The sequence below is a fragment of the Arvicola amphibius genome, chromosome 13 (genome assembly GCF_903992535.2).
Source record: "Arvicola amphibius chromosome 13, mArvAmp1.2, whole genome shotgun sequence".
NCBI lineage: Eukaryota > Metazoa > Chordata > Mammalia > Rodentia > Cricetidae > Arvicola > Arvicola amphibius.
Genome location: NC_052059.1, coordinates 47,571,191 through 47,595,664, shown reverse-complemented (window position 1 = coordinate 47,595,664; position 24,474 = coordinate 47,571,191). Strand labels below are relative to the sequence as shown.

At 42.7% G+C, this 24,474-nt stretch overlaps 1 protein-coding gene across 1 annotated transcript in view; it reads left to right on the top strand.

Annotated features, from left to right (window-relative positions):
• The window catches only part of Adra1a (adrenoceptor alpha 1A), an 84,050-nt gene extending 60,160 nt beyond the window's left edge, over window positions 1–23,890 (top strand). Inside the window, 1 exon segment of the mRNA XM_038310391.1 lies at window positions 23,373–23,890. Coding sequence (XP_038166319.1) covers window positions 23,373–23,890 — 518 coding nt within the window.
• Window positions 23,891–24,474: the final 584 nt, after the last annotated feature.

Sequence of the window (24,474 nt, the reverse complement as noted above, 5' to 3'; positions counted from 1 at the left end):
TGTCTAGTTGGAAGTTCACAACCATTTGTAACCTCAAGTACAGGAAACCTACAGCTTTTTCTGGCTCCGAGGGCACCAGACATGCACATGGTACCTAGACACACATTCTGGCAAACACTCATATACATAAAATAAAAACAAATCTTTACAATGAAGAAAGCTTGTGTAGCCTAATTCTTTAAGTTTACAAATCCGTATAGCATTAAGGTTTGTTGTGCAATATAAAGAACAAATAAATGATCGCCGCTTTATTATGATACTCAGTTTCTCTTTTTCACTCATGGAAAACACTTTCCTTCCCCCATTGCAATGCTTTTAAACATTGGTTGAAAACCCAGTTTGACTACACTTGTACAGTCTGTCTCTTGAGTCTGTTCTCTACTGTCCATCCATTCCCGTATCCTCTCATTAGCACAATACAGCTTTAATGACTACATCATCTTCATAAGCCATGAAGTTGTGTAACATTGCCAACATTATCCTCCTTTCACTGGCAATCCTAAATTCTTTACATAAATTGGCCAGTTGTTTTTTATCTTCCTGAGTAGGTTTTGAAGGCTTGTCTACTCAAAGTATGTACCCATCTACATTATTGAATTTATTAGAAAAATCATCCAAAATATTCAGTTACCGTCTATGTCTTAAAGAGCAATTCAAGAGGTTACACTATGTGTGGACACATTAAAAGTGACACAGGGCAGAGTGGAAACTTCACCTCATAATCCAGGTTTAGCTGAGACCTCAGAAAAGTATCTCTCAGGGGCCCAAGAGCAGTAGTAAAGCTTAAAGTCGAGTCTCAACAAATTCCTCGGTTCCCATGGAGTTATCACCTCTTGCTTGCAGAGCTCAGTGTTTAGCCCGGTTCAGGAGGACCCATCTTCAGCTTGCTGACACATCCCGCATGCTCATCTCCTTCCAACCCTTCCCTTGTGTGCTTCATCCATCTCTGCATCCCTTAATAACAATCAGCACTTCTTCCACCCAAGGTATGCTTCTGTGCAATCTCCTCCCTTCCTATGCGACAGGGGCAAAATGCAAGAGGGGGGACGGGGGAGGCTCATTCCAAGCTGCGTTTTTTTTCTCCTCTGGAGCCCCAAACCCTAAAAGCTGAAACCAGCGGCAAGTTTGTGCAGTGCCCAGTTCTATCAGCTATTTTTTTTTTTTACATCAGGAAGGTATGTCACCACTCATGACTGTACCACGGCTGGAGCCCAGCACTGAACTTTTGAGCAGCTTCCTACATCACGCAGATAACTCTCAGAAACTTCCGGCTAATTAAATTTGAGCTCCATTGTGGAAATTTGTACATAGAAGGCTCTGTGTAAGAGTTGGAAAGCAATAGTCACAGCATCTCCTGGGAAGCTCTCTCTGGATGTGGGGGGAGCAGAAAGGGCAGCAAACTAGCCATGCGCTGATACACACAAAATAGGAAGCCCAAAGGACCTCTGGGAGCACGGACAGAGGGTGCAGTTTGGGCATGGGTTGATGTGGGTATGTTTTAGAAAGTTCCTACAAAATGTCTCCCCTCCCCATCTGAAGAACGGTAACCTACATAATCTCCCAAACATCCTTTTTGAACTTTAACGTATCTTATAAATTGCATTTTCTCCGGATAGCATGCCTGCTCCATTTTTCATTAGGTTCCAGAGACTCAAACAAGCCTGCTTTCACAGCACATGCATTAAATGGCATGTCAAGATAATGGAATTATTATCTCTGCCTGGGAAAGCAGTCTGAAGATGAAAAATGTCCTAAGAATAAAAGTAAATGAGAGTGAGCAGGAGGAGGGTAAGAGCCTCAGCGGCTCCCCACTTCCGGAAACAGAGAAACGCGCATGCGAACCTGCCAGCTGTGCTCTCAGCCCTTCTCATACTGTGTTCATTCCACCTTGGGGAAGAAAACTGCTTTTTATGAATGGGAGAAGTTCATTCTCCCGAACTGACCCCACAAGGTGGCTCAGGAGGAAAAGGTACTGGCTGCTAAACCTGAAGACCTACCTGGGTTTGATCCCTGGGACAGACGGGTTAAAAGGCTAGAACCAATTTCCAATAGTCATTCTCTGATCTCCACACTTGAGCTGTGACAGCCAGACCCACAAACATGCACGCACATACACTATATACATAAATACAAATAATTTGAAAACTAAAATTTGCTCATCCATCCAGCTGGACACTTGGGGTATTGTCAGAACGTCCACTGTTTAGAGAGATTGCGGGGTTCAGAGAGAGAGGAAGGCAGACACGAGAGGCTCATGGGCTGAGAATGAGCAAAGCAGGATCATATACATGCATGAAAAGCTCATGATGAAGCCCATTATTTGGTACACTGACTAGAAATTTTAATTTTAAACAGAAGCTGTTTAAGACTCGTCTGTCTGATGGGACAAGCAGCAGCAATCTGATTCAGAATCAAACAGTCAGGCTGATAACTTGAAGAGGTCTTTTTCTCTCCTGCTTCAGCACCAGGATTCCAGGAAATGCTCAAGGATCATCCATTGACTTATTTATTATTTCTGTCTTGACTTCTTTTCTTTTGAAATTTCCCTGGAAGTCTTCTCAACAAATGGACAATGGTTTTCAGACGTTACTGGGCCCCGGATGCAAGCCTAGGACCACACAGGTCCTCCAGGAGGCCTTTGTCTTTGCAGATTGTATCTTCCAATATCTACCGCATCAGACAGTAAAACTGAGAAAAGCTTTAAAATTACAAACACAACAAACCCAACAGCAACAATAGCAACATTAATAATAAGCCTATGAGTGAGAAGATGGCAAATATATTTTTGTGAAAAGAAAGTACTTTCCAAATTCAAAAGCAAACAAGCAAACAGACCTGGAGGAGAAGTTCAGAGGTTAAGCGCACCTGTTGCTCTTCCAGAGGACACAAGTTTAGTTCCCAGCGCTCACACCTGGATGCTCACAACCTCCAGGGCCTGACTCCTGTTTCTGGCCTCCAAAGGTACCTGCACACATCATAGACAGACAGACAGACATAAAATATTTAAATTTTTTTTAATTAAAAAGATGTTAATAATGGTTACCAAAAGTGGTAAAATTCTATCTAGCTCTGCATTCTGTCTTCATTTCTTTTTTTTTTTTTTTCTTTTTTCTTTTTTTGGTTTTTCGAGACAGGGTTTCTCTGCAGCTTTTTTAGAGCCTGTCCTGGAACTAGCTCTTGTAGACCAGGCTGGCCTCGAACTCACAGAGATCCGCCTGCCTCTGCCTCCCGAGTGCTGGGATTAAAGGCGTGCGCCACCACCGCCCGGCTCCTGTCTTCATTTCTTAACTGGAAGAATCTCTAAGAAGAGGCATTGCTCACTGGCTCTTCGAGGCGTAGATGCTGCACACAGGACAGTATTCATGTTGAACCCTCACTTATTTGTCTGATCTCTCAATAATTAGTGTCATTAAATATTAATAATTAAGGTGGTTAATTAACATCCTTCAAAGACTATCAGTAAGAGTTTCATTTTTCTCAGAATCACTACTAACTTACGGAATTAGACACATTGTGCTAATTTATTGCTGCTATCTGGCCTCTGTAAAGCCTTGTTGCTTCTCACTTTGCCTCACTTTTGGCCAAGGGTGACTTTATGGGTGAGTTCTAAGGCCTGGTGACATAGCTATGCAGTTTCTCACGGCTGCCTTCCCTGTGGCCAGGCTAGCCTCAGGTGTCCACACAGACAGCTATTTCCTCAAAGGGAGTGGTGTACCATTGGATGGCATGCTCATTGCAACTGCACTGATAACTGCTTCTAGGTACTTAAAGAAGCCAAATTTAGGAAATGAGATGTTTTTAATATAAAATATATCATTGGGAGTAGGGGTAGCAAGACGGCACAGGAGGCAGAGGCACTTATATGCTGGTCTGATGACCTGAGTTCAATCCTGGATCCTACAAGTTTGTTGTCCTCTGCTCCCCACATGCTTGCCTTGGCACACCTGTCCCTGAATGCACATGTGCACACACAAACACACACAATATTATTAAATTTCAATACACTGTGTTTCCAGGTAACAAATCACCAGTATATAGCTAAGAAAGAACATTTTTATGTGTTTCCATTTTTCTCCTCTTGCTGCATTGATTTAATCTTGTAAAATATTAATTGGCTATAAGTTAAAAGACCTCTTTTCTGTTTGTAACAATGGAGACAAGAGTCCCCGTTAAAACAAGAGACAATTCCTGCTGAACTGTTAAGGGTTTTTTTTTGTTTTGTTTTGTTTTTGTTGTTGTTGTTGTTTTGTTTTTTGAGATAGGGTTTTTCTGTGGCTTTGGAGCCTGTCCTGGCACTACCTCTTGTAGACCAGGCTGGCCTCGAACTCACAGAGATCCACCACCTGCCTCTGCCTCCCAAGTGCCAGGACTAAAGGCCACCACCACCCGGCTGAACTGTTAGTTAACTGTTGCCTCTGGATTAGTTCTGGGCCAGTCCAACTCCCCGTTTTACGTATCCCATGAGTTGAGAATGATTTTTGCATTTTGTAAATGACTGGTAGAAAATCAAAAGAATATATTTCATGAAAACTTGTTTAAAGTTAGAATTTCTGTGTCTACAGATAAAGTTTTATTGGATCACACATTCATTTGAATCCCTACAACTGCTTTGCACTTGCAACGGCAGAACTAAGCTGTCAGAGTTCTGAGGTTTACAAAACCAGAAATAGTCACTGTCTGAACCTTCACACAAAAACGTTTGCCAGGTTCTGCCCCCCTCAGTCATGCTGTGTTTCAGCAAAAAGACAAACACAGTCAATGACTTTAAGTTTATTATATAACTAAGTATTATATAATGCTATATTGTATAACCTTACCTTCTACCTAATGCTGTTGGGGATATTTGTCTTTGGTGGTTAAAGATAGTTGATATTTCTCATTTTCTTTGCTTTGATTTAGAAATGTTTCTGACTTTGGGCATCAGAGTTCTGCTATCTTTAATAGTAATGATTTTTAATTTGCTTTATTCAATATAACAAAGAACTGGAATCAACCTAGCTGTCCATCAACAGATGAATGGATAATAATGTCTCTCTCTCTCTCTCTCTCTCTCTCTCTCTCTCTCTCTCTCTCTCTCTCTCTCTTTCTGTGTGTGTGTGTACATATATGAATGAATACCATTATCTAAAGAAACATGTAATCACAAAATTTGTAGGAAAGGAACAGACTTAAAATGTAAAACATTAGTGATATCACACAATCTCAGAAGGAAAACTACCCTGCATTTTTCTTCATATCTAGCTGCAGAATCTAGCTGCTAATGTACATACAGATTCAGTATAACATATAGAAAAAAGACCAGTAAAGGCAAAGAACTGTGGCTTCTTACATGGGGCTGCCATTGTCAATGTCTGCAAGCTGCCTGTCATTGCAATTTTACTTTTAAATGCTCCACTGAAAGGTTCTTAATTTTTAATTTGTGTGTGCATTACATATGTGTGTGTGAATGTGTATATTGGTGTGCACATGCCTGTAAAGATCAAAAGACAACCTTCAAGGGTCAGTTCTCTCCTTTCTCCATGTGGGTCCTGGACTTGAACTCAAGCTCTCAGGCTTGGTGGCAGGGACCTTTATCCACTGAGCCATCTTGCCTGGCCCATATCATTGTGGCTTTTATTTTTCAGCTGAAAAAAATTTATTAGTGAGTATTTTGTTTTATGTGTATTTTAGACAATGACTTCTGAGTGCAGATTTCAATTTGCTAATTATTTTAATCATACATACATTATTTTCTATCACAGTGCATAAAATTTGACAACTTTAGCTCCTATTTTGCAAGTGTGACACTTCTTAATTTTGAAAACTCAGCTGTTGCTGTGAGGACTAGGAACCTGGTACCGAGTACATACGCACCACACCCCGCTGTGGCTGCAGCCATTCTTCATCCTGGCACACATGTATATAGGTGTACTCTGTCCAAAGGAAAATTTAGGAGTGTGGGTTCAAACACTTAGAAAAATACATATCATATGATTTATAAGTCCTTTTTTAAGAATCTATTTTGAGAAAATACACAAAAAGAATGCCATATATATATATATATAAATTTTTTACATATATATTTGCTTCTTGTTTATTTATAATGTACAGAATCTGGAAAGAAGCAAAACATTCAGATTAGCAAAGTAGGCAAATGAATTTCATTTGACTCATACAATGAAAAGCTATGATGTCGTGAAAAATTGTTCTCTGAAGTAAAAATAAAATAGAAGAATGCTGGTGGTTTTAAAATGAAGAAAGGCTTGTCACAAAAGCATGTGCTAGAAATACAATCGCAGTGGTTTACGATGCGTTCTTGTAACCAGAGCTAAAGCCGCGGAGCCACACGGGGGCCAGTGCTGACAGGAAAAAGAGTGTTTGTGTCTTGAGAAGATGGGGGGGGGGCTGTCACCTCAAAACTCTACCCCAAGAGCTCAGAGGCACAGAAGGAAAAGAAGCAGGCTGTAATGTGCCAATCCGTGTCTTCCTTATTCAGGGTGTGTGTATCCTTTTGGGCAATGGACTCAACCGCCACCCCCTCAAAGGCAGGGTGGCTAATTCTTTTACTTCTTTTCAAAAAAAACTTCGCACTTTTTCTGTAAGTTAAACCTGACATCAAGTCCCACAAGCGGCCCAGAAAGGCTATTTCAAAAGTTTTCAGATATTCTGGGTGAAAGTAAATAAAGATTTAGCTGTTAACACCTTAGCCCTCTTAGGCGAGACTTTTCTTTAGAAATTCTAATTCTTGACAAAGGGAATAGGGAGAGGCAGACAAGGTGTGGAAGGACTAAAGGAAGGGAAGGGAAAGACAGCTCTGGAGAGGATCCATCACATCCATATTTCTAGACTATAGCATCTTATTTGGCTTTGGTTTGTAATGTGCATGTCTACACACACACAGTCACACACGTGTGAGCGCACCCCTTGCACAAAACAGGCACACAGTGGGGAACACACCGATTATGGAAACATTTAACAGATTATACATATTTGGCATTTGCAACTCAAACACAACCATTTTTAAGCAGAGCTACAGTAATCCCTTTCAGATGGTTTTGGTGCCTGGATACAGGCAAAGTGATTCTCAAAGGAAAGCCACTACACACATCTATATGAGAAGTTTCTACAAGTATCTTAATCACTGATTCAACCTGCTTTGCTTTTGCTGTCTAAGTCAAGACCTGATTTTTACTGATAAAGATTCAGCCACAAGCACTGAGCAGCACACAGCAGGGAGAGAGAGTGGGCTGCAGCCAGGAGGACCTCAGCAAGTGTGCTGTTAGGGCTACAGAGCAGGGATGAAACCAGGTGGCATAGCCCTGAACTCAATGGTTGTTCTCTGGAGAATTACAAAATACCTCTGTCTCATTTTCGTCACCTGTAAAATGGGGATTAAACAGGATGCAGCTTCTACGGTTGAGTTGAGGCAACTCAGTAACACAGAGCAAGCAGCTGGCACAAATGTGTGAACATATCCAATGAACTGCTCTGCTGTTATAGCTATTGTCAGTAGACGGCACCACCAACCAATGCGCTATGTGTTTGCAAACTTCATAACCCTAAAATCGATTATTTCTAATTCTTAGAAGCCTTTTCACCTAAAGAAATAAAATATTCTGGGTGGCATAGTGGAACGTCTGTCATCCTAGTTCAGGAGGCTAAAGCAGGAAGATTGCAAGTTCAAGGCCAGTCTGAGCTACCCAGCATGACCCTCAAAATAGATAATTTTATCAAATCATATAATATTTATCAAAAAGATAAATAAATAGATAAAACAATGGATTCATCGATGATAGTTTGGTGGAGCTAAGTAGATGGGAGGCAGACATTAGGTTCATAAAGAGAGCTAAATAGATGATAGGCTAATGGATAGATAGATGATAGATAGATAGATAGATAGATAGATAGATAGATAGATAGAGATGAGATGGGTAGATAGATAGATAGATAGATAGATAGAAAAATAGAAAGATAGATATAGATGACAGATAGTTCTCTGTATAATATAGTCTTTAACTTCACCCAATGATTTATTTGAAACTATAGAACATACTTTCTGACCCAATTCTGCTTGTTTTATAAGTATATTTTACTAATAAAATTTTATAAGAGGTTTTTGATGGAACATGGTGTTCACAGTTGACCCCATGTCCAAACATGTCTATCCCGAACACATAATTCTTCACATCCAATCATTTTATTTTACTCTTAATGTTCTGAATTGCATAAAATTCTGCTTTCTGAAAAAAATAGGACTAAGGTGTGTATGATTAATTTTCTTGTCCTGTTGATTATTTTGTTTTTAAACTCATATTACTGTAATACTGTGTACCAGTTACACCATAAAGCCAGAAAAATCAGAGGCAGAGTACATAGATTAAGTTAAACATAATTTAAACACCAAGTTGGATTTGCATCTTCGTCCAGCCAGATATTTTAGTTCAGTTTCCTCACCTGTAAAATAGATATATTGTGTGTTCACATAGAGTTTTCAGTGAAATTTAATGGGATATGGTTCACAAAATATTTTACATGATGTCCCATATTAAAAGTTCCAGCCGGGGGGTGGTGGCGCACGCCTTTAATCCCAGCACTCGGGAGGCAGGCAGATCTCTGAGTTCGAGGCCAGCCTGGTCTACAAGAGCTAGTTCCAAGACAGGCTCTAGAAACTACAGGGAAACCCCGTCTCGAAAAACCAAAAAACAAACCAAAAAAAAGTTCCAGTAAAGGGCCAGGGAGATGCCTTAGTTGGTAAGGTATTTTCCAGGAAAGCAGGAGGACCTAGCTTCAGATCCCAACACCCAACCTAGCTAAATCGGAGAGGTCCAGGTTCAGTGTGAGACCTGAGCTCAAAAGATAAGACAGAGAGTAGTAGAAAAAGTTGAGCCATACCCACCTCTGACTTACACACACAAGCACACACAGAGACACATATGGGCATGCACCCACTCATCCACTCACACACACACACCTCAGTACATTTTATTTATGGACAAACATTTATTAAATATCTATAATGTATCAAGTACAATTTCTTTCTTAGTAAAATTTATATAAAGAGAGAAAGACACCGAAGAAGTCATCACACATATTTTCAGAGGAGAACAATTGTGTTAAATGCTGTAATGGAAGAGCCTAGCCTGGTTTTTAATAAGACAACTCCTTCTAGGGCATGTGAGTGGGTACGGGGGAACAGAGGTCCTTTCCCAAGGAAGTGGAATTTAAGCTAAGACCTCAGCAGCAAATAAGGGCTTACATCACAAAGGAGATGGAGATGCAGAGAATGTTCCATATAGTATCCTAACAGGAGGTCCTAAGGAAAAGAAGAATTCTATGAATCAGTGGCCAGAGCAAGGTCAGAGCAACCTTGGAAAGAGAGAGAAACAACAGAAGATCATGTGTCCTGCTAAACCATGTTAAAGGAGTCTAGATTTCACCTCAAAGTCCAAGAAGATATTTATGGCAAATTAGCAGAGATGTACCAATTTAGAATTACAATTTTTAAAAATGATCCCTGGGAAAGGGGACTGTGATTAAAAACACGCAGAAGTCCTATGAGAAGGCTTTTGCAGGTGACAGGCGTTAGGACTTGGCTTAGATAATGGATGGATGTTGAGTACTTGGGCAGTGTTAAGCTTGTCATCTACTGGGGATGAGCAGAGGATGATGGCAGAATTGGTTCTGTGGCCCTTTCCATTCTTGTGACAAAGACCCGAGATAAACAATCTCAACAGAGGAAGATTTGCTTTGGCTCAGATTTTTAGGGGTGTTAGTCCATCTTGTCAGGAAGAGACAGAGTGTTCACTAACAGCATCCAAGAAAGAGGGCTAACTAGCCTTCTCTCTCTTCTCTTACTCCGTCTGGACCCCCAGCTCTCGGCTGTTCCGCCCACACTCAGGGCAGGTCTTTCCTTTTTAACTAATCTCTAGAAACATCCTCACAGGCATAAGTGAAGATGTGACTTACCCATCTCTCAGGCACTTCAAAATCTAGTCAAGTTGCCGGGCGGTGGTGGTGCACGCCTTTAATCCCAGCACTCGGGAGGCAGAGGCAGGCGGATCTCTGTGAGTTCGAGACCAGCCTGGTCTACAAGAGCTAGTTCCAGGACAGGCTCCAAAGCTACAGAGAAACCCTGTCTCGAAAAACCAAAAAAAAAAAAAAAAATCTAGTCAAGTTGAAGACCAAGATCAATCATCACTCTGCCCGACTTTTTATGATAAATGAGCCCGTTGCTGTCTATTACTTACAAGGGAGAAGCCCTGGAAGATAAGAAGAGCCGCGTGTTTCACTTTGGACTTAGCCACCATTCAGGGTCCTAGGGCATCTAAGTAGAAATGTGCACAAAGCCGTGAGCTCAAACAAAAAGGACAGACCACATACTTGATGGTTAGATGCCAGCTAAAGATATTCATCGCAAAAGTGCCCATGGTTCCTCAAGTAGAGTTCCTGGGCGATTCCAACTAATTAGAGGAATTTCTACCACAGCAAGTGAAAGTTTTAGTATACTAAGTAACAGGAAGCATTATATATAAACCAGGAATTTGAAAATTAAAGCACCTCACCTGGGTCCTACTTAGCTGGATGGTCACATCGTTGCCTATTTGTAGCCAAGTCAACTTGACTCTTCACGCCATAAGGGTTTGCAGGCAGTGAGAGTAAATAATTTCAGTATTACTTAGATGAATATATTTATCTGTGAAGAAAATCTGTAAAATCTTGAACCATTTCCGCTCTACCCTCTCTCAAAAGCAAGTAAATCAAACTAAGTAACTTATTGTAGCAAACAAGATACCCATATTCTTTCATATGGACATTTAAAAGTAGTCCAGTGGACAATTTGTTACAATATTAAAAGAAAGCAAGACATTCAAAACAATTAGTTTGCTTTCCCTCAGTACTGTTTGCTTCTCAAGAAGTTCTGAGGTTTCAGGGTTAAGAGTCTCCCAAAGGAGTGTTTTTATGTCATTAATTTATTTTTATTAGTTCTTTGCGAGTTTCATAAAACACATTTTTATGATATTTACCACCCTCTCCTTAACCCTTCTCAAATCCACCCCTCCCTTACCTACCCAACGTCGTGACCTTTGTTTTTAACCCTTCAAAATCAATTTGTGCTGCCAAAATATTCTTGAATATGTAGCCTTCCATTGTAGAATGATCAGCTTAGCAGGGGCTATGCTCTCATGGATTGTTAATTTATATTTTAAATTTTTTATTTTTTTCTTTGAAAATGTCATGCATTTATACTATGTATTTTTATCATGTCTACCCATCATCATCACTGCCCTCCAGGCTCTCCAGCTCCCCCTAATGCCTTCCTCCCAACTTCATGTCCTCCTCTCTTTTTTTCAGCAAGATGCTCTATAAAGAGTAAGATTCTGGTCATGTGATTTCAAGCAATCCCCTAGTGGGAATGGGTATCAGATGGCATGTCAGGCAGGAACCACAACATTGGAGAACAACCTTCCGTGACAAACATGGCTGCCCTTGATAACAGAAAAAAATGACACCCAGGGGCTGGAAAGATGGCTCAGTGGTTAAGAGCACCGCCTGCTCTTCCAAAGGTCCTGAGTTCAATTCCCAGCAACCACATGGTAGCTCACAACCATCTGTAATGAGATCTGGCGCCGTCTTCTGGCGGGCGGGCATACATGGAGGCAGAATGTTGTATAATAAATAATAAATAAATAAATAAATAAATAAATAAATATGACACCCGGCACCCAGGATTGGATCATTCTTCTTAAATTTTTACTTATTTCTATTTGTGTGTGTGTGTGTGTGTGTGTGTGCCTGCTTGTCTGTATGTATACCACATGTATGCAGGCACACACGGAGGCCAAAAGGGGATACTAGATCCTTTGGGCCTAGAGTTATAGGTGATTGTGAGCTGCCTGATGTAGGTGAAAGGATTAGAATCTGGGTCCTCAGCCAGAAGAGCCCTAAGGGCTCTTAACCATTGTGTCATCTCTCTGGCTCCAAGATTAAGTCTTTCAAACAGCCTTGAATGCCATGCTTCCTGGCTTAGATTCGTCTTTACCACTTTACCCATGAATCTTCATTTCTGTCTCCTGTCTTCTGAGCTTTATCAAACTTTCTGAGGCATTGTCAAAACTTCTGGTGGAGCCACTGGAAATTCTGCATGGTTTCTTTTCTTTGGTTTTAAGAAGACTTTTAGTGCATATGTTACTGCCTAGAAAACACACTTTTAGTCTAGAAGTAAGCACATCAGCCACTGTATACATCATCCCGTCTAGCCTTACATCAGCCATAGTGAATGAAAGACACTATATCGCTCCATTGACTTAACAAGCACACTTGTACTCAAATCCTGTAGATTCAATTCCCTATTTCTTCTTGGATACTTGTGAGATACTTGGGTGGGCATTAGAAAAAAATATGTAACTAACTTGTTACCAAACCAAGTTACTGTTCAGTCTCCTAATATCTGCACCTCACCAGGGAAGGGTCACTGAACTTAATTAATCAAGGGAGGGATATAATCAGGATTGGTTTTCTCTCGCTCTTTCTCTGAATTTCTCAGGCTATAGTGTGAAAATAGCTTGGAAGGTATATAAGTCAGGGTTCTTAAGTGTAATAGAATGTATATATGATTTATTGGGATTGCTTACAGGCTATGGTCCAGCTAATCCAATGGCTACCTATGATCAGAATGTCCAAGAATCCAGTAGTTGTTGTAGACAATGGGTGTCTTACCTGGTCTTCAGTATACGCCAGAATCCTGAAGACTGGGGTCTAATGCCAGTGAAGGAATGCAGTTGCTAAGGAAGAGAGAGCAAGCAAGCAAAGAGCAAAAGCTTCCTTCTTCCATGTCTTTATGGAAAGCATGGCCCAGATTAGAGGTGGGTTTTCCCACCTCAAGATTCATATTAAAGGTACGTATTCCAGTCTCAAAGATTCAGATTAGAAGTGCATCTTCCCACTTCAAATTAAATTTCTCCCAGGAGTGCCCCTTCATTTTTTGGGTTTTAGTTAATTCCAGATGTAGTCAAATTTAACAATCAAGAATAGCCATCACAGAAGGGGTAAGACCAACAACAGGAAGCCAGTTGGAGAACTGGCACAGGGTCCTAGCAAAAGGAGATGGTGACCTGAATGAAGATGGGAAGTGGCAGGACATTGAAAGCTCTGTGGTCAGGACCCATCGCTTAGCTGTCATGGAGGAGTTAGGAGAGTGGGTGGCTGAAGATGCCAACAGGATTTTGGCTTGAGCAACTGAGGGAAAAGGTTGCCCTTGCCTGCATGTGGAGCAAGAAGGAAGAGTAGGTTCCATGGGAGACAATGAGTTAGATTTGGTTATTAAGGATGAACGAGTTTGTGAGCATCAGGAGGAAGGTCTGATGTTTGTGCACTGGAAACAGGGGCTTGGGATTCAGATGGAATCTAGGGAAGAGGATCTGAGAGTCTTGGGTGAAAGAAGAAACTCAAAGTGGAGAAGTCACTGAGCTACCCCAAGCTTAGTCTTCTCCCTGGAAGGACCACAGTTCCCAGGAGAGACTGCAGAAGACTTCATTAAATTTGAAGAATGAAAAAAAAAATGGCTCCTTCAAGCAAAGTGGAAATACCTAAATGTTGCAAAATTTATGAGGAAAGACAGTTCATAACCAATTCTCATTTACATTGATGCCTGTCATCAACACACTATTACTGTTTTAAAAATTTATTGCTGAAATCCCTTATAGTAAAACTGCCTAGCCTCACTGTGCTCAGAAGCCATATTATAGATTCTAAAAGACATCCTGTACATTTTAAATGAGCTGTTAATACTCTTGGCTGTATCTACTCTGACAGTTAAAATACCCAAACCCAGTAGAGATCAGGGACTATGGTAGTTAGTACAACATGAGCCCAGGCTAGTTTTCTCTATGACCTGAGAGAAGAAGAAGGGAACCAGACAACCCCATCCATGGCTCATCTTGGGCTGTTGTTGGCAGCAGAGGGAGGTTGACATGTAGGAACCAGGAATGGAAAACAAGTAGTTATCCAGATTCCTACATACTGCTGGAGGTGGCTCTAGAATTAGTGGGCATGCCTATGGGGACCGGTAACCATCAAGAGTACATAGTACATAGTTTCCAAGGAGGGAAAATTTCCAGAAAGCATTAAACAGCACCCAGAACCAAAGCCCTTTCGTGAGCTCCCCTGTTCACTTCTTACTACCCCAACATCTACTGGCTCACCCAAGACCTTACTGTAGAAAACTAGAACTCGGACTTCACTGCACCTTTCAACTCAATGCAAAGGTGCACAGTCCTGAAAAAGTCCCACATTTCCCCCTAGGAAGACCGATTTTGGTTATTTATGTCACAGCTTTGGATTGATGGTGTTTGGCTCCGGACTCACATCCACAAATATGGGTAGAGATGATGGCTATCACAGCTGAGTTACAGACTTTAGCTCTTCCTTCAAGACCCTATAAAATGTTTTTATAAGTACTGGAAGTAATAATTTTATGAAGTGCCTGCAACTTAGCCATATAAAATTGCTTGGAGAATGTTCTTTTTTTCATGTAAATATGAGCATCTAGAGGATCAGGAAGATAGAGTTTTGGAATTGAGTTAAGATCTCTCTCTTTCTAACAGTGTATTTATAGCTGTGAGTTAATGAAGCAGGAATTTTATTCAAAATACAATTTTCTTCCATCAACAGAGGCCATCCATGGACTCCACAAACATTCATTGAGCGCTATGCCCATCACCAAGACAGAAACGAAGGGTCACAAGTAGCATGCATCTTTAAAAAGACTAGAGTCATAAAAAGGTAAAGGACACCATCCCGCTGTGTTGGCAGGAACCTACATATCCTAAAAACTGTTGCCAGTGTTGGGAGTACAACAGCAAAGCTGAAAATGAAATGCTCTGTCCTCTGGTTTAGGGAAAACAAATAAATAAATAAATAAATCACGGAAAATAGAAGTAGTTGCTAGAGAAAAAACTAACATCTGTGAAATAGTGTAAAGGGGAAGAAGCAGGTTAGACTGAGTTTATAGATGAGTCGAACTTTGACCAGAGTATTAAAAACAAACAAAAGGAATTTGAATAGATTTATTTTTAAGTATCTATAGGAGACAGATCACTGAGAAGGAGAGTCTCTGAGTGGCAGTAGTGGCAGTAGTGGCCTCAGTGGATCAGCGAAGAGACAGGAGTCTACCGTGACAAGAAGGCTTTGCATTGAAAACCCTCAGGTCATTGCACAGGCATTGACTGGGTATGTGTGTAGATTCTGAATTCCACAGGCAGGAACTATGTGCCTGCTCCTGACCACCCCCTCTTCAGTCCCCACTGCACTGCCTGACCCGGAGAAGTATTTGTTAAGCAAATAAAGTAATGGAAGAGAAGCTTGTATAGAGAGAGAGCAGGGTCTTGATGAAAGATCTTGAATGACAGCATGTTATTTGATGATCTTGGACCCAGTCTTATGAGCAACAGAAAGATGGTGTGTGACCCATGTCATTCAGCAGATGCTTCCCTTTTTGAAGGAGAGGAGTAATGCTCTGGGCATTCTTGACTAGGGAGATAGGACTTTTGAAGCACTCTGGTTTGGGCAATTTGGATGTATTTGGGGGAAATCTCTGGTTCTGCAGAGCTGTGTTTGGATAACCAGAGAAGGCTATAAAGTGCCTTTCATCTACAATGTGATGGCTTCTTGCCCTTCCTAATCTGAGAGTGATGGTGGCTGCATCTCTTGGGGGAATCCATAGGCATCCCACCCTGCACTGGGCAGACACCCAGGGGATCCAAGCTTGCCCTTTCACTCACTTTGACTTGCCCTCCCATGACTCCATGCTTTCTCACCTTCTGCCAGAAAGTCCAGCAAAGATCCAATATTCTTACTCTCTCAAGGGAAGAGTCACATGTCTACATTCAAGCATATGATGAGAACCAAGCAGTTTCCAGATAGACGGGAGAGATACTTCCAGAAAGGCCCTCAAGTCACATCTGCTAGCCCTGATTATAAGCTGGGCACTGTCTTAGGACACAGGTTGGAGGAGGCAAAGGCCCAACTGGTCCTCACTAGCTCTCCAGGCTTAGCCATCACCATCACCACAGACCACTATAAGATGCTAATAGAAACTAAAGGCTTTTCCCAGGAAAATGTAAACTGTATATACAAAGACTTGAATTGAGGTTCACAGGGAATTTGCCTATAGGTCTTGAGTTGTGAACCTAGGGCTCCTCTATAGGCTAACCCAGGCAGCATTCCTAGTGATTCCCTGGCCGCCACTCCATGTGGATACTCTGAAGATTTCTGGTAATTGAGAACTCTCTAACTGTGGCCTGAATGAAGCCCAGGAGGAACTCAGTCAGGTCACTGTGACACCGCCAAACAAGGAGTCCAACACAGGTCATCTGGTAGACCCCAAGAGACTAAGAAATTTGAGTCTCTTCTTACGCTGTCATAAGAAGACATTTCTTATGAATACCACATTTCTCTGGGACTTGAGTGGATGAGGCAATTTTCTCCCTGGTATTAAGGTGCCAACTTGTTTGGCCTGAATGTTACTTGGCACTGGAGCTCTTTGGCATGGCAAACTGGCCAATTGTTTCTCTTCTATGTTCATTGGATATGGACCAGGCCTACTACTGAGACCATTGGTTAGACAATAATCAACAATTAAGGGTAATTTTCTCCCGTGGTCACATAACATCAGATTCTCCTTTCCTTAGAGTCGGCCTTTTATTTTAAATCTAAAGTCATTTAAACTCTAATTTTCAAAATACAATAATAAGGATGTTCTGGGAAGCTTTCTGAACAGTACATCCTAATTTTTGAAATAATGTAGATATCAGTTATACCAACTAGCTCATGCTTCCTTATTATATGTGCCATACAACAGAAGCTGCCTGAATTGCCTTTAACAGTACCCATGCCATCATTGGATAACTAAAACAGTATATGAAGGTTGGGAGTCAGCATGGGTAAAATGGAAAAGGATCTGGGTCTAGTCTTGACCCAGTGACAGAAGAGTCATCCAATTTAGGGAAGTCTCTGGCCTGTTCAGCTTAATTGTCTTGATCTCTACAAGACACAGGGAGGCTGCTGTCTCTAGAGTCCTGCCAGTCCTTGAAGCCTAGAAAGTCTATGGCAGCAATTACCTGGGACTCATCCCAACTTAGGGTCTCTTAAAGTTACCTCCAGGATCTCAAGCTTTCAGATAGGTGACAAGAAGCACACAGGCTGGGAGGCTAACAGCTTTCTGCTCCCATACTCAGCCCCCCCGATCCAGGAAGAAGTAGTTGAGCTAGAAAAGGGAGCCTCCTAAGGACCACTGCTGGGTTGGAATTGAGGCATGAGGACCTCCATTTCTGCTCTCCCTGAGTTTGGGAGTAAACAGTAGTGCTGTGGGGCAAACTTGGGTAAGGGGATCAATGCTGGCTGATCTTCTCCTGAGAGCACTGAGAAAAAAGGGTTGTGTCACCTCATAGCTGAAGCAAAACTGTAACAGCCAAGCCTTTTAGTGTCTCGTTACCAAGGCTCCAATGGAGACCTGGGTCAACAACAAGAAGTCAGATGTTGCTGATGGTGAAGACTTCAGATGTAACATTAGGAGGCTTCGTTTTAATTCACCAGTGTCTGTTTCTCCTTGAGATCTAGAAGCTTCCACAGTGGGAGGATTCTTACTCTCTAAAGGTGAGAAGATTGTTGTCATTGGCATTTGGCCCTGAGCACCTGCTCTCGGTGTCTCTAGCCAGCTGGTGTTAAGGTGGTCACAATATTTTTGTTGGAAAAGAGTCCCAAAACCTGCAGCAACTAATAGTGGATGAACATTCAATTGTCCCAAGTCAAGGAGATGGCTCAGCAGGCAAAAGTACTCACTATAAACCTCTGACAAACAAGTTCAATCCCTGGATCCCACCCTTTGCCAGTTGTAGTGGTACACATCTATAACCCTAGCACTCCTACAGTGAGAGGGGAGGTGGAAACAAACTGGCCAAAATTCAAAATCTACAGGTTAGTTGGCTTGAAGTACACAGAACAGGGGCAAAATTAATGATAATAATAATAATAATAATAATAATAATAATAATAAAATAAATCCTGCTTCAACAAGTCAGAAGGGGAAAAAATATGTCTTGGAAAGTTTTTCCTCTGACCTTTGAAGCATGTTGCAACATGGTTTCACACACACACACACACACACACACACACACACACACACACACACTGAAAAATGAATGAATAATAAAATAATTTTTAAAGAAGAAGCTCCAAATACCTGAAAATTTTCTAAAATCTCAGAATTAAATTAGGTGGCTGGAGAGGTGGCTCAGGTTAAGAGCACTGACTGCTCTTTCAGAGGTCCTGAGTTCAATTCCCAGCACCCACATGGTGGCTCCCAACTGTCTCTAGTGGGAGCTGATGCCCTCTTCTGGCATAAAGTCATACATGCAGACAGACCACTTGCATACATAAAATAAATAAATAGATACATAATACATACATCTTTTTAAAAATAAAAGAAAGAAATTAGACAAATTCACATGTGAAAGGTGTCCTGGCCTATAGGGCAAGACGTTCCAGCAGCTAAGCTGATTGCTGTTGGATCCCTGGTGGCAAAGTCGGGACAGAGGTCACTGGGGGATAAAACACAGCAAGGGTGAGAAAAGGAGCAGGAGTTTCTCGCCTGAGGGTTTCAGAAGACTTGTTCTTCCTACAGCAAGTGGCAAGAAACACAGGGCGCTTGACAAATGCTACAGAATGGGGGAGAAACTAGAGAGAAATGCCAACCCAGAAAACACCAGAGCATTGAAAAGAATGTGCACAGAGAGTGGAGACAACAGAAAACAGGTGGCTCAAGAAGAAAAGCAAGGTGCTATGGTGATTAGAAATAAAAGCCCCAAGCCACAGGGTAGCCACAGCATGGGAAAAAACAGAAACACTCAGCCATTCAGTGAGCTGCAGCCATTGTCAACCAGGTCAGTCACTTAGCAGGGATGGCACTTGGCCTTCCAGGGCATTGTGCCGGAGTCTGGAACTATGTGGGTGATCACAAAAGAGTTCCTGGTAGAGTGGGGGTGCATAGCCTACTGTCTGGGTCAGAGAAAGCCGTTTTGTATTAGCTGCCTGTCTGTTGCTGAGACAGAAGACTAGGCAAGAACAACTTAAAGAAGAAAGGGTTTTGCTCGTGGTTTAAGAGGATGCCATCTGTCATGGTGGATAAGTCATAAGCTCGTGGTTTAAGAGGATACGGTCTATCATGGTGGGTAAGTGGTAAGCTCATGGTTTAAGGGGATACGGTCTATCATGGTGGGTAAGTCGTAAGCTCGTGGTTTAAGGAGATAGGGTCTATCATGGTGGGTAAGTCATGGTAGCAGGAGTATGAAACAGATAGTCACACAGCATCCACACCCAGGAAACACAGAAGGATGAACATTAGTTCTCAGCTCCCTTTTCGTCCGGTCCAAGATCCCAACCCATGCAATGGCGCCACCCACCTTGCAAAGTGGGTCTTCCCAACCAAGTTGGCTTAACTTAGAAAATCTCTGGCAGACATGACCAGCTATTTGTCCCCATGATGATTCTCGATCCTGTTAATACTGACAAGCAGTATTAACCATCACACGTCCTCAACATGACTGGTTCTACTCTGGTGCTCCTGATAGATGGAGGACCAGGGACAGCATCCTCCATCTGTGTTCACACTCTCAAAAGCATCACCAGGAACCTGGGAGAAGGGGGTCTGAGTTTAGGGAGAGAAGTTCAGGGAGTTCAAAAAGGACTAGGTCTGTGTGGTAAGGGCAAGGGAGGAGATAGTGGGGTGAGGAATGATGCTAGGAACTGGGGGATATGATGGTAATTCTTTTCCAAGCCTAATGCCCCCTCCGGGCTCTCTTCCTAAGGCAGGAAAATGAAGTGAAGAAGGAGAGCTGAGGATATGGTTAATAATCAAAGGAGAACACAGCCCCTTGCTATATCTTTTCTCATCCAGTGGGAAGTTGCTGGTAGAGGCACTATTCTGAATCCTTCCCCTGAGCGCAATCCATCAGCAGCTACTCAGAGAGATTCTCATGCATCCCGTCTAAAGTGAGACCAATGCTCTGTGCAAGGAAGGAGATCCAGCCATAGGCCTCTAGGGGAGTCATCGGATTAAGAGTGGGCAAGGACGTACTAAGCTTAGACACATCCTGGTACTAGTACGCAATTAATGGAATAAACCGAGCGCGCTGTTTATGGAAAGGTCTTTGGCCCGGAAGTATCTCCCACTCACTGAACAGTCAATATCCAGAGATGTTCTTGGATTAAAAAGAAAATACTCCTGAAGAATTAAGGCTGGACACTGTCTTACATCCAAATCTTAATGTGCTGGTTTTTAACTAAATCCTTTTCTTGCTTTGCATCTCAGCTGCAGGAAAACCAAATGGGATGTGCTGAGTGGTGGGTGTAGAAATAAGAACCGCGTCTCCTGCCGACGCCGTGGACACAGCATAGAGACCCCAGGAAGAGAGCACAGGATCTTAACCCATGGGTCAGCTAGACCCGAGGTTAAGGAAGTGGGGTTGGGGGGAACACAGAGGCTCAGAAATTGAGGAGTAAAAGGGACGAGTAAGAATTACGAATGCAAGCCGGGCGGTGGTGGCGCACGCCTTTAATCCCAGCACTCGGGAGGCAGAGGCAGGCGGATCTCTGTGAGTTCGAGGCCAGCCTGGTCTACAAGAGCTAGTTCCAGGACAGGCTCTAAAAAAGCTACAGAGAAACCCTGTCTCGAAAACCAAAAAAAAAAAAAAAAAGAATTACGAATGCAAACCTGGACTCTAAACAGAAATAGCATCCTTGAGGGGACTGGGGCTCTCAAATCACTTTAATAGCTTCATGTTCAGAGGGCAGATGGGTTGCGTGGTTGCTGCTGTTGGCTAAAAAAATTCTTCAAATAAGGAAAATACCTCCCCCTGTCTAGCTGATTTGTAGTAATGAAATCTCCAGATGAGGTGGATTTTGCTATGCCCCGCTCATCTCTGCTTGCCTTCAGTCATTTCGCCCAGGAAAAGGCCGAGGTTTGTAAAATGGCTTGCCTTAATCACATTGCTGTCACCATGAGAGAGAAATATGGAACAATATATAGTCATTGGAATGCAAAATGAATTTTTCCCTAGAATTGACCATATTTGCACAAAGCCAGTCATCTGGTTAGCATAGACTTTCTCTGCTCCTACGTGAAGTTGGAAAAGCTTGACTCATTCAGCCTTCCCCGACTACCCATCTCACTCTTCATCTATGCCGTCTTCTTTCCAAGGTATTAGTCTAGGAGATTCTGAGAGTCCCTGAAATTAGACCGTCTAGTGCCAAGTCTTAGCGCTGCCGGAGACTACCTGAGTGTCCTTGGTTGAGTTACTCGACCTCATTCAAAATTTGTTTGTTGGCAAAATAGGAACATTAATATTAAGTATGTAATTTGGCATGGGAGCATGTGTTTATACACACAAATGTGTGTGTGGATGCATATAGATGCACACATGCTTGCATGTGTATGTGCACGAGTATGAATGTCAGGAATCAACCTCGGGTCTTGTTTCTTAGGCACTATCCACGTTGGGTGTGCGGGAGTGGAAAACAAGTTGTCTCCCTGGCTAGAACCCAATAAACAGGCTAGGCTGGTTGACCAGAAGGCTTCAAGGATCCACCTGTCTCCACCTCTTTAGGGCTGGGATAAGTATATGCCTCCACATCTGTATTTTTTTAAATATGAGTTCAGGGCACCAAAGTCAGGTCTTCATGCTTGCAAGGCAAACACTTTGCTGACTGAGTCATCTCCCCAGTCCAGAAGTCAAACCACTCACAATATTACTAATAATAGTTAAATTATATGCAAAAAGTTAAGCGCACTGCCTGACTCAAGACAGATAATTGATGACTCTAGACTTTGATTTAATAATGAGACATTGCTGAAAACTTGGAACCTTAAGAATAAAACTTCCTCAGCTGTATGGTTTTCCAAAGTAAACACCTGTCAGTTCATGTGTGTCTGTGATTGCTTTGAGACATGTTGAACTTGACAAGATTTGTGCTTTGGTGATAAATGCTCCCATCACCTGCTGCACCCTTCTGTGTGTTTTGACTTCCATGGTATGTAAGTTGTGTCTCTGAGCTCAGGATGCTGTTGGCTGGGGCATCCAGCATGCTTGCCGTGTGTCCCAAACTCTGATGGGTCTGCAGCTCAGAGAGAAAAAAAAGATAAAAAAAAAAATCAAGGCCATGGTCTTCCCGCATGGATAGAGAAGGCGGCCCATGAGATCCCACCCTCACCTGAGGACCTTCCAGCCGCCATGGTTGCTGGAGGAGGCAGAGTATTGGGTTTCTTCAGGAATGCATCCCCTGCTGGACTGCTCCTGCGGCACTGAGTGGGCTCACTGAGTTCTAGGAGGAGTACATGAAACTGGGAGGGAAAAGAAGTGAGTTGTGGGAGAAGTTGGAGGGGAGGATGTAAGAGTGGTTTTGATCAAAACATGTTATATTCATGTGCCAGCCTCTCAAATGATAGATTAAAATAATAATAAAGGTCATCAGCAGAAGAAGAATAAAGGATAAAGGCGGTGTGGGGCCATGAGAAAAACTTTTACTCAACATCCTGCTTTGTTCAGAAGGAAAAACGGAAGCCCGCGGGTGTCATAAGACTTCCCCAAAAACTACTCACCTAAGTGGACATCAAACTGTTACTGGTAGCAAGGGAAGAAAGGAGAGCAGCTCAGGAGTGAAACGGGGGAAGGCAGAAAGTACTGTGAAGCTATTCTTACAAACCCCTCAGAAAGGAATGAAGAACATTTGGGGGTACTGAAAACCATACAATGCCTTTTCAGGGAGCTAATAAATGCCTGGGGTGGAAAAATAAGGGGTGCTGGGCTGGTCCTTCTGTTCACAGAGGATAGGATCAGGTAATCACAGTTTTTTCTCTCTGTGTGACAGTCCTGGCTGCCCCGGAACTCACTCTATAGACCAGGCTGGTCTTGAACTCACAGAGATCCACCTGCCTCTGCCTCCCAAGTACTGGGATGAAAGGCCTGAGCCACCGGCTCAGCAAGGGTAATCACATTTTAATGTGGATGTGGGTTTGAATGTACTCCTACCTTATTTTATAACTCAGGCGAAACCGTATGTCTAGACTCTACCAAAAATGGGATGCTGTGCTCTCTAAGGCTTGAGGAAACCAACACATGATTTTCTATCACTGAGAGAGGGAGCTGGTACAACCCTAGTGGTCTGAAATGGTCTTTGAAATCATAACAAAGGGGTTACCAGCAAATATGAGACACTTGCGTACATTGGGAAGCTTTTGAAACTTTTTAAAAGTAGAAAAAGATGTGTATTGGTTTGTGGTTTTAACTGATTGGCCCCTTGACCTGCCAATCATCTGTGTAATCCTTTCCGTTCTCTTTCAGGTTCCTTCTTCCCTGATTTCAAGCCCTCGGAAACCGTTTTCAAAATAGTATTTTGGCTTGGCTACCTAAACAGCTGCATCAACCCCATCATATACCCATGCTCCAGTCAGGAGTTCAAGAAAGCCTTTCAGAATGTGCTGAGAATCCAGTGCCTCCGAAGACGGCAGTCTTCAAAGCATGCCCTGGGTTACACCCTGCACCCGCCCAGCCAGGCTGTGGAAGGACAGCAGAGAGACATGGTTCGGATCCCCGTGGGCTCGGGAGAGACTTTCTACAAGATCTCCAAGACAGACGGAGTCTGTGAATGGAAGTTTTTCTCTTCCATGCACCAGGGATCGGCAAGGATTACAATGCCGAAGGACCAATCTGCCTGTACCACAGCCAGGGTGAGAAGTAAAAGCTTTTTGCAGGTCTGCTGCTGTGTGGGGTCCTCGACCCCCAGCCTCGAAGAAAATCACCAAGTCCCAACCATTAAGATCCATACCATCTCCCTCGGTGAAAATGGGGAGGAAGTCTAGAGAACGGGAAAGGTCACAGGAAGAGGGGTGAGGCTAGGTACCACTGATTCCCACTCAGAAGGCCAGTGAATTCTTGAAGGACAATCCAGGACCGTTCAAGGAGGTCCCCATCTGGGAAAGGAGAGAGGGAGGGCACCAGTTCCCGGGGAAAGTGGGGAGGGCACAGGGTAAGAGGCAGGGTATCTGGTAACTAATTGGTTCTGAATGATGGGAGGCCCATTCCCCTTCAGCTCAAACCCTCAGCCACTCTCTGATCCTGCTTTCCACAACTGACCCTTTCAACAAGAAATACCATGGGAAAGAAAATTTCATACACAATCCAAAAGACTATAAATACAGGATGATGATTTCATTGTGAATATTTTGAGCACGCACTCTAAGTTTGGAGCTATTTCTTGATGGAAGGGAGGGTATTTTATTTTCAGGCTGAACCCACTGGCAACCACATTTGACATTTATGGAGAGGGGGCCTAGACAGAAAGGAGTATAAGGTAGTGGCCAACATGCTTTAAAGTGAGCTTGGAAACACCACCAGATTCTCAGCTTGGGCGAACCTGGACAGGGGTCTTCCCAGAGGTTGCTTT